Here is an 11,043-nt window from a genome sequence, read left to right as displayed (position 1 = left end):
AACCACATATGCTTACCTGAGAGATACATTCATATCTCGTTACAGGTTTTCTGTCACTTGCAGCTGAATCTAATCCTAACTAGCACACTTATTTCTTAGCTTATTTGAGATTGCAAATGAATAGACATTTTTATTAGAGAAACATCATTATACATAGTATTTGGGTTCATTTGACAAAATCATATGTGCAAGGAATTCCAATCCCCATTCCTACCCACCTTTTCCTTCCCTCCTCCATGCCCCTATTCTCCCTATTCTATTCTTCTAAACTTCTTTTCTTTTATGTATATATAAAAGTGAAATTCCTTTTGATAACTTTATATGAATATAATAAGATTTTGTTAAATTCATTTTTCTTCCCCTTTCTCTTCCTTCCTCACTCTCTTGTTCTCCTCCTTCTCCTACTCTTATCTGTTCCTTTATGATATACCATCCCCTCCCCAACTGCCTTCTTTCCTTGTTTTGCTCTGACTTCCACATATGAAAGAAAATATTTGACCCTTAATTTTCTGAGTCTAGCTTATTTCATTTAGCATGGTTTTTTCAGTTTCTATTCATTATTTCATTCTTCTTTATGGCTGAGAAAACTCCAATGTGTGTGTGTGTGTGTGTGTGTGTGTGTGTATACATTTTCTTCATCCATTCATTTATTGATGGGCATCTGGGTTGATTCTATAATTTGGCTTTGTGAATTGTGCTGCCATAAACATTGAAGGGGCTGTATCACAATAGTATGCTGATTTTAGATCTTTGGGATAAATACCAAGGAGTGGGACAGTTGGGTCATATGGTAATTCCATTCCTAGTTTTTTTGAGGAATATCCACACTGCTTTCCAGAGTGGTTGTACCAATTTGCAGTCCCACCAACAATGTAAGAGTGTGCATTTTCCCCCACATCCTCACCTGCATTTACTGTTATTCATGTTCTTGATCATTGCCATTCTGACTGGAGTAAGATGAAATCTTAAGTTGATTTACATTTCCCTAATTGCTGAATATGCTGAACACTTTTTTATATATTTGTTGGCCATTTGTATTTCTTCTTATAAGTTTCTGTTTAGTTCTTTGGCCCATTTATTGTTTGAGCTATATGTATTTTTGGCATTGAGTTTTTTGAGTTCTTTATATATTCTGGATATTAATCCCCTATCAAAGGAGTAGATGGCAAAGATTTCCTCCCATTTTATAGGCTCTCTCTTTGCTTTCTTTTTTCTTTTATGGCTTTTTTATTTTAAAATTTATTCTAATTTGTTATATATGACAGCAGAATGCATTGCAATTCAAATTACACATACAGAGCACAATTTTTCATGTCTCTGGTTGTACACAAAGTAGAGTGATACCATTCGTGTCTTCATATGTGTACTTAGGGTATGATGTCCATCTCATTTCACCGTCTTTCCTACCCTCATACTCCCTCCCTTCCCCTCCCACCCCTTTGCCCTATCTAGAATTTGTCTAATCCTCCCATACCCCCCATAACCTCATTATGAATCAGCATCCTTATAGCAGAGAAAACATTCAGCATTTGGTTTTTTGGTATTGGCTTACTTCACTTAGCATTATATTCTCCAACTCCTTCCATTTACCTGCAGATGCCATGATTTTATTCTCTTTTATTGCTGAGTAATATTCCATTGTGTATATATACCACAGTTTCTTTATTCATTCATCTACTGAAGAACATCTAGGTTGGTTCCACAATTTAGCTATTGTGAATTGTGCTGCTGTAAACAGTGATGTGGTTGTGTCCCTGTAGTATGCTATTTTTAAGTCCTTTAGGTATAGATCAAGGAATGGGATAGCTGGGTCAAATGGTGGTTCCTTTCCAAGTTTTCCAAGGATTCTTCATATTGCTTTCCATATTGGCTGCACCAATTTGCAGTCGCACCAGCAATGTATGAGTGTGCATTTTTCCCTCTCTTCACTTTCTTAATCATTTCCTTTGCTGTGCTGAAGCTCTTTAAGTTGATGGCATCCCACTTATTGATTCTTGGTTTTATTTCTTGAGTTTTAGGGATCTTGTTGAGGAAGTCGGTGCCTGTACCTATATGATGGAGTGTTGATCCAATGTTTTCTTCTAGCAGTTGCAAGATTTCTGGTCTAACTCTTTGATCCTTTTGATATGACTTTTGTGCAGAGTGAAAGATACAGATCTAAATTCATTCTTTTACATATGAACATCAATGTTCCCATCACTATTTACTAAAAATGCTCTCTTCTCTAACATAAATTTTTGGTACCTGTGACAAGTATCATATGGCTGTAAAAATTTGAGTTGGTCTCTGTGTTTTCTATTCCATAAGTCTTTGTGCCTCTTTTGATGCCAAAATAATGCTGGTTTTGCTACTATAGCTCTGTAGTATAGTTTGAAATCAGGTATTGTGAGGCCTCTTGCATGACTTCTCTTGTTCAAAATTGCTTTGGCTACTCTGGGTCTTTTATTCTTCCCAAAGAACTTCAGGACTGTTTTTTTTCTCTAGTTCCATGAAGAATGTACTTTGATAGGGATTGTATTGAATGTGTATATTGCTTTTGGTAGTATGGTCCTTTTGTCAATGTTAATTCTGCTTATCCAAGAACATGGGATATCTGAGTTCAGCTTATTTCAGGTAGCATGATTTTTCCCATTTCTATTCACTTACTCCATTATTTCATTGTTCTTTATGGCTGAGAAAAACTCCATTGTGTATATATACATTTTCTTAATCCATTCATCTGGGTTGATTTTATAATTTAGCTTTGTGAATTTTGCTGCCATAAACATCGAAGTGGCTCCTAAAGTTCTCGTAAATTCCTTTCTTCAGTGTTCTATAGTTTTCCTAATAGAGACCTTTCACCTCCTTGGTTAAATTAATTCCAAGGTTGGTTGGCTGGTTTGGTTTTATTGTGGTTGTTGTTGTTGGTGGTATTGTTTTAGATTATTGTAAAGAGGTGAGTTTTCCTGACTTCTTTCTTAGCTGAATGACGTTGGAGTATATAAAAGTAATTGATTTATGAGTGTTGATTTTGTATCCTGCTAATTTGCTCAACTTATTTATCCGTTCTGGAAATCTTCTGGTGGAATTTTTTGTTAGAAGATACAGTTAGGATCATGAATGACTAGAAATTTTATTGATTCTTCCCAGTAATACTAATGAACCATACTGGACCTATTCATAGTTAGTAACAGATTTCATAACTTCACAAGTTGCTCATTATGATTCCAAATTCCATTTAGTAAGAAGCCCTGATCTATCCACTGAAGTCTGCTTTTTTTTTCTCCAGTGGATCACTCAGTATTATTTTTATTTGACCCTTTAAGATATGGGGATGCAATTCTGCCTTCTACCCTAAAAGTCTTTTGAAGACTTTGATGGAATTCTCCATTTGTTCTTATCTTAGGACCACACAACAATTACCAATATTAAAATTATGTTGAATTTGTTTCTGGAAAAGTTTTGGTTTTGTCTGACTTTTCTGTTGCAACTTCCAAGGTCATTCTACAGAAGATGCAAAAGTGGTGGGAAGAAGTTGAAGACACTAGAGACAGAAGGCAAAGGGGAAAATCAAAAGAAAGGAATGGCCTTTATTAACTAAGGATCCAAGGATCAGAGTTTTTCGCAGTCATAATTCTCTGAAGAATAATCCAAGTGATTGTTTGTATCAACAGTTTGTTCCTTTTTATTGCTGAATAGTCTTCCTTGGTGGATTACCACACTTTTAACTATTTACTCATTGAAAATGTCTGAATTATTTCCAATTATTATAAAAAAGCTGCTTTAAAAATTCATGTACAGGCTGGGGATGTAGCTCATTGGTAGAGCACTTGCCTCGCACATGTGAAGCACTGGGTTCGATCCTCAGCACCACATAAAATACATAAATAAAGAAAGATACTGCGTTCATCTACAACTAAATACACACACATAATTCATGTACAGATTTTATGTGAAAATAAGTTTTCATTTCTCTGGGAAAAGTTCTCAAGGGTACAACTGCTGGTATCAAAGGATAGTTATAGTTTTTGTTTTTCCCCCAACAGCAATGTATGAATGATTTGATTTCTCCATGTCCTTACCAAATTTTATTGTTGACAATTATGAATTTAATTTCAGCCATTCAGATAGGTGTGTAGTGATATGTCATTGTGGTTTAGTTTGCATTCATTTAATGGCTAACGATGTCCGCTAAGTTTTGAATATCGAGTCAGCCTTGAAATTTAATTACTCTTTTATATTGCTGAGTCCTGTAAATTTTTAAATCCATTTTCATGAGAAATGTTGGCCTGAAGTTCTTTTTTTGTACCGTTTTTGTCTGGTTTTGGTATCAGGATTGGGGTAACTACATAAATTGGGAATAGTTCCCTCCTATCTTTCTGAAAAACATTGTCACAGGCATTAATTCTTTAAATGCTTGATAGAATTCTCCAGTGAAAGCACCTGGAGACTTCTTTTAAGGAAGTTTTAAAATTGTGAATTTGATTTCCTTAGTAGCTATATGGCTATTCAAATAATTTCTTTTACGTTGGATGAGTTATGACCATTTGTATTGTACTATTGAATTTACCCTTTTTTGTTGTTTAATCTCTTTTTTTCTTGGTTCCCAAGTTTCCTATATTCCTTCTTTTGTAATTTTCTTTCTGTTTTAGAGAATTTCCTGTAGCTATTCTTTTTAGAAAAAGTCTGCTAGTGATAAAATATGTTTCCCTTCATTTGAGAATGTTATTTCTCCTTCATTCATAAAGGATATTTTGCTGATTTGGGTTGAGTTGTTTTTCTTCTGAGCACTTTAAAAATGTTGTATCACTTCTTTGTTGTTGCCAAGGTTTCTCATGTGAAATACACTGTTGTTTAGATTGTTTTCCCCCTTATAGTGAAGGTGTGGTTTCTTCTTTGCTTTCAAGATTTTTTTTCTTTGTTTTCAAAGGTTGAACTATAGTGTGTCTTGGCAAGAATGTCTTTGACTCTTTCCTATTTAGGTTTCACTTCTCTCTTTTTTAGAACAACAACTTTATTGAGATATAATTTATATACCATAAAATTCACCCTCTTAAAGTTTGGAGTTTGGTGACTTCTAGTATTCAGAGTGTTGTGCAACCTTCACCATCTAATTTTACAACACTTTCATCACCTCAAAAAGAAACCCTATACCTATTAGTAACCATTCTTTATTTCTCTTTTCCCAATTCCTGGAACCACTAATATACTTTCTGCCTCTATATATTTGGCTATTCTTGACATTTCATATAATTATAGGATGCGTGGGTTATGTAACTGGCTTCTTTCACTTAGCATAATGTTTTCAAGTTTCATTCATACTGCAATACATATTGGCACTTCACTCCTTTTTAGTGTCAATTAATATTCCATTGTATAGCTATATTATATGTTTAATCATGAATCGATTGATGGACATTTCAGTTGTTCTAGATTTGGGGCATTCAAATAATTACAAATAATGCCACTATGAATATTGTGCACAAGTTTTGTGTAGGTATGTTTTCATATCCACTAGGCGTAGAATTTCTGGGAGATACAGAAACTCTATATTTAATAGCTTGAGGAACTGCCACATTGTTTTCCAAAGCAGCTGTAGTATTTCATATCCCTACCAGCAATGTATGAGGGCTCCATTTTCTCCACAAACTTCCCAATACTTGTTCACTGCCCTTATTATTGCTTTCCTAATGGGTGTGAAGTGGTGTCTCCTTGTTTTGATTTGCATATTCCTAACAGCTAATGATATTGAGCTTCTTTTCATATCTTTATTAGTCATTCATATAGACATTTGGAGAAATATATGTATAGATCCTTTATCCATTTTTTATTAGGTTGTCTTTTTGTTATTGAGATAAGCATTCTGTATTCTAGATAGAAGTCTTTTATCCATTATGTGACTTGTAAATATTTTCATTTTCTTTTCTTTTTTTTTTTTTTTTTTTTTTGAGGGGGCAGGTACCAGGGATTGAACTCAGGGGCACTCAACCACTGAGCCATATCCCCAGCCCTATTTTGTATTTTATTAGAGACAGGGTCTGAGTTGCTTAAAGCCTTGCTTTTGCTGAGGCTGGCTTTGAACTCACAATTCTCCTGCCTCTGCCTCATAAGCCTTTGGGATTATTTTCTTTTTTAATGGTGGTCTTTGAAGCGCAAAAGTTTTAAATTTTGATGTTGTCAACTGTCCTTGTTTTTCTTTTCACACCCCCTCCCCCTAGCCGGCCCCCAGTGGCATATCTAAGAATTCTTAATGTCACAAAATTGACTTCTATGTTTTCTTTACATAATTTTATACTTTCAACTCTTACATTTACTTCTATGATGCATTTTGAGTTACTTCTTGTAAATAACATGAGGCAGAGGTTCTTTTGCATGTGGATACTCAGTTGTCACAGCATTATTTGTTGAAAAGAGTAACTTGCTCTCATTAAACTGTTTTGAAACCTTCATTGAAAATTCACCAACTCCTTGAATGTATAGTTTATATCTTTTGCCAAATTTCATAAGTTTTCAGCCATATTTCTTCCAATAGTTTTTATCCCCACCCTCTTGCTTTTCTCCTTCCGAAAGTCTATTGACATGAATATTAGATTATTTGTTATAGGCACTCAGTTCCATGAAACCTTGTTGACCATTTTTTCCACTCTATTTTCTCTTTTTTTAGACTGGGTAACTTATATTCCCAGGTTCTCTGATTCTTTGTTCCCTTTATTCTGTTGTAAACCTAACCACATATTTATTATAATTATTGTATTTTTTTAGTTCTAAATTTTCCATTTGATTTTTCTTTATATCTTCTATTTCTTTGCTGAGACTTTCTTTTTGTTTCAAGTGTTTTTTAAAATTTGTTCTAATTAGTTACACATAACAGTAGAATGATCTATGATACATCATACATAAATGGAATATAATTTCTCATTCTTCTGGTTATACATGATGTAGAATCCCACCAGAGGTATAGTCATATATGTACATAAGGTAATAATGTCTGATTGATTATACTACCCTTCCTACCCCATTTCAAATGTTTTTGTAGTTGCTCAGTGAAGTATTTTTTAAAAATATCTGCTTTAAAATCTTTGTCAGGTAATTCTAACATTTCTATATTTGGGGTTTGTCATTTTTTAAAATGCAATTTGAGATCTTCCTGGTTCTTGATGCATACTTTTCAATTGAAACCTGCACACTTGGGGTGTTATAAGATTTGGGATCTTTTAAAAAATATTCCCTTTTAACTTTTTTTTTTCTTACCAGTGCTATCAGGGTGAGAGGGGTGAGGAAAAGCAGGCACCACCTTATTATTGCCAGTTTGTCAGAGAAATCCAACTTTCCCTCTGATACCCAATGATACCCAAGATGGGAGGTTCCTCATTACTGCCCCATGATGATGAAATCCTGGATCTCTATTTGATACTCACTGATATCATCTAGGCAAAGAGGGGTTGGGTCACCTTGTTAGAGACTGGGCTCTCCATTAAGCCTTTGCTGAGATGAATTGGGTAGGGTTATGATTTTTTTCTGTGATTTTTGGCTGGTGTAAGCAGTTATTATCTAAAAGTTTTCTCTCTGCTGTGCTGTTCCCTTTCTGATCCTTCAGCTACAGAGAACATTGTTTTGATGGGGCTTTTTTTGTCCGTGCCATTGGTATTTCCAAGTTGGTAAGTTCTTCAGCTTCGAGTCTGGGATATATGAGAAAAAAAGCAAACTTAGAGAATTATCATTATGACGTTCCTTGGATCCTGACGTCCCTAGTTAGTCTGTTTTCTCTCCACTGTTTGGAGTCTTCTTGTGTTTTCCCTATATATAATGTTCAGGACTTTAAGCTGTACTCAGTGGGAGGAATAGTGAAAAGCATGCTACTCTCTTTTTCCAGAAGTGCAAGTCTAAGTAGATCTTTTTATAAATCAAATCATATTTTAAACACTAGGAGGCATTAATAGTTAAAGGAACTTTGGAATTAATCCTTTCCTAGTTAATAATAACTCCCTAATTTTTCATTCTATAAATTAAAAATTTATATGTGGGTTTGCTTTAAATGAGAAATACCAATAGATTATTTACATATTTCTGAATATTAACCATAAAAAATCTTCTTTCAACATTTGAGTTAAATTCTTCTGAATAATTACTTTACAAAATATTTTTCCTTAAAGCCATCCTGAAGACATTGCAGCAGAAAGACAATTCTTTAGACTGTCTAGTGCTAAATAATATAATGAGAATCTCATCTTTCCATAAGCATAGGTGGAAACAATATTTCTCAGAAGTATTCTATTTTAGAAATTTGCCTGTATCTAAAAGAATATTTCACTATATTCTAGAGTTTCTACATACTCACTAACAATTGCCTATTAAATATATTTATTTAAAAATTTTTGGACTATCTGTTGGATATATTAGACTATTGGGTTTTTAAAAATAATCATTCCTTTTCAAACTTCCATTCATTATACAGTAAGTAATATTTTCATTTATTTCTCTCTATCTGCCTGGTATTCTGCTAATGAGCCCTTTAAATATTGTTTCTTATTTAATCCTGTTTAACACAAAAGAAAGTGAAGCTCAAAGGGACTAGACAGAAATCGTTCACAAGTAGTAAAGCCAACATCTGCATATAGGTCCTCTGCCTCTCACTTGTTTTGACAATGGTACATCTGACAAGTTAAGCATCTTTTTCTTCCTAGATGAAAGATTATAGGTAGGCTTCCTCCCTTGAAAGCTATTTTGCAACTGCTAACATTCCTTGATTTTTTATCTTGGTAAATTTTTTCACCTAAGGAGGAGACTAACATAGAAATTAAAATGTAAAATAACTATTAAAAAAGTTTTAACAGTTCAAAACAAAGTTTACTATTTTTAATTTTAGTGTATGTCATTTAAAAATATCAACAATTCTTCAAAGTTTTATTACATGAGCATTGTAATACTGTATTTGGGTATGAAGAGAAAACACTACTAGATAGCTGCCATTATATGTGCAAATGGTGCAAAGAGAAAACAAAAAAAAAAGTAGGAAAAGAAAAACAAAATAACACACCCTTATCAATGGTAAGAATTATTGTTAAAAGCATGTATTTTTAATTGTAGTAGAAGATAGGAAAAAAAGACTATATGTGTAAACATTTCTATTCAAAACAAAACTATTTTAACGTTTTCAATTAAGCTTATAAAAGAATATCTAGTTTGCCTAGTCTCGATTTTATATCTGATAATCAAAATTTTTTCTCTCAAAAGATTTTAACCAATAAATCTTGCACATGCCAAATAATACTTCACTCCCCTTCAACTCATTTCAATTATTTCCGAAGTATTAATCATGTGAATTCCTTACTAATCGTTAGTTAGTAGTTCTTTACATGTCATTATTTGCTATTCCTTCTGATTTTTAAAAATACTCCGTTTTTTTTTTTTTTTTTAGTCTTTAGCAAAATAGAAAGCAGACACTTTATGTTCTCTGATTTATACAGATCCCTACTCCACAGTGCAAATTTTACAGTGTGAAAAAAGGACTGTTATTTGGATAAATATACTTATCTGGGTAAATGTCCCTGCTGACATGCTAAACTACCATATTAAAATGGTCACATTAAATTGTTTTCTTAATAACCTATTTGGAGGGGGGTCTCTTCCCATGCACACTACTGAATCCAATTGCTATTAAATTAACATTAGAAAATGTTGAAGTCATAAGTGTTTTAGTTATTTATAATATTTTGTCTTGCTATGTTCAACTTCTCAATGTTAAAAATGGTTCTTCAGTCTCAAAATTTAAGTTAAATAAACTAGTTGTTCCAGTAAAATGGTGGCCAATCCAAATGAAAATTATTAGCAGGCTTGTTAACAAATCAGCTATTTTTCTAGTACTATGTACTGCAGTTTTATCTGGACTGTACCTGGAAGGTAACAATTGCTAAACATCCTCAAAACATATACAGCACTTTCAAGTAAGATAGTTAAAACTGCTGGCATTTTTACACACGTTGATCATGAGGAATATTATCACCGGCATCATCATCTCCTTAGGAAATAAAGACCACCTCCTATGTAAATTTTAAAATATTCATATACAGTAAATTTATATGTAAGAATGATCTGGGGGAAGGGAACCAACATATGTCTATTCATTACCATGATACAATTGGGTATAAAAATGTCTACCTCTCCCATTTTGAATTATTTTCTGTTCAGAAAACAGAAGACATTTTAATTTATGATGGCTGGTTAAGGGGAGAAAGGCTTGTTATTTCTATGAACGAGATACTAGTCTTATGTGAGATACACACCTGGAGACGTAAAACAATTTTATAAATTATTTAGCTGGAACTATATAGTAATTTTGTGCTAGCTACAGCATATCTCAAAAGCCTATCTTGTGTTAAGCAGGCACCCACACCTATCTCCCAATGCAATTTCTGCTTTTTACCAGCGAAGTTGGAATTGTATTATTGTGGGATACGCGGCATGTTCGGTGTTGAATAGGCTCCGAGGGCACGGCTGTCACTTGGGGGTTATGCTGGGGCACAGAAGTTCGTTGGGGTAGGGTCATCCTCCTAGGAAGGCACCGCAAAGGCCCCAGGCAACACGCTTGCAAGCCATTTTTCCCTTGGCGCACGGTGCGGGGCACGTCTCCGTGGCTGTATTCAAGAGCCAAAGCTCCGGCCTGCGCTGCGGCCGCAGGGGGCGCGAGCATCTGTGAGCCCAGCACAGGGTCCAGATCCCAGGCTGCAGAACCGGCTTAGAAACCGCTGTCGCGCGCCGCTGGACGCTGGACGCAGGCACAGAGGCCCACAGGTCCGCAGGCCCAGGCCGCAGTTTTCCCAGCCCCGCCGCGGTTGCCAAGGCGACCGCCGCCGAATGTTCCCGCGGCGGGCCCCGCCCCCCGGCCAATCGGACCGGCGCTCGCCCGAGCCCAGATTCTCTTTGTTCCGCAGCCATTTCGGGCCCCGGACGGGAGGCAGCGCCGCTTCGGCAGAAGGCCCGAGCGTCGGAGGCCTCTGGGATGGTGTGGGACCGGGTAGGTGGCGTGAGGGTGCGCGGCCCAGGACTGGAGGGGCAGGAGCTGTC

The 11,043-nt window shown here is 35.3% G+C and overlaps 1 protein-coding gene across 2 annotated transcripts in view; it reads left to right on the top strand.

The window, feature by feature from the left end:
* Positions 1-10,848: 10,848 nt before the first annotated feature.
* Tnpo1 (transportin 1) overlaps positions 10,849-11,043 on the top strand; it is an 86,702-nt gene continuing 86,507 nt past the window's right edge. The window contains exon 1 of one of the 2 annotated variants that reach the window (XM_048800149.1): positions 10,849-10,993. In XM_048800149.1, the coding sequence (XP_048656106.1) occupies positions 10,979-10,993 (15 nt within the window). In that variant the 5' untranslated portion in view covers positions 10,849-10,978. The remainder of the gene's footprint in view (positions 10,994-11,043) is intronic. The other variant, XM_015497808.2, reaches the window with a different exon arrangement.

Source organism: Marmota marmota, unplaced genomic scaffold (genome assembly GCF_001458135.2).
Source record: "Marmota marmota marmota unplaced genomic scaffold, marMar, whole genome shotgun sequence".
Taxonomy (NCBI): domain Eukaryota; kingdom Metazoa; phylum Chordata; class Mammalia; order Rodentia; family Sciuridae; genus Marmota; species Marmota marmota.
The sequence above is the reverse complement of the archived record's forward strand: the minus strand, read 5'-3'. Positions and strand labels throughout refer to the sequence as shown.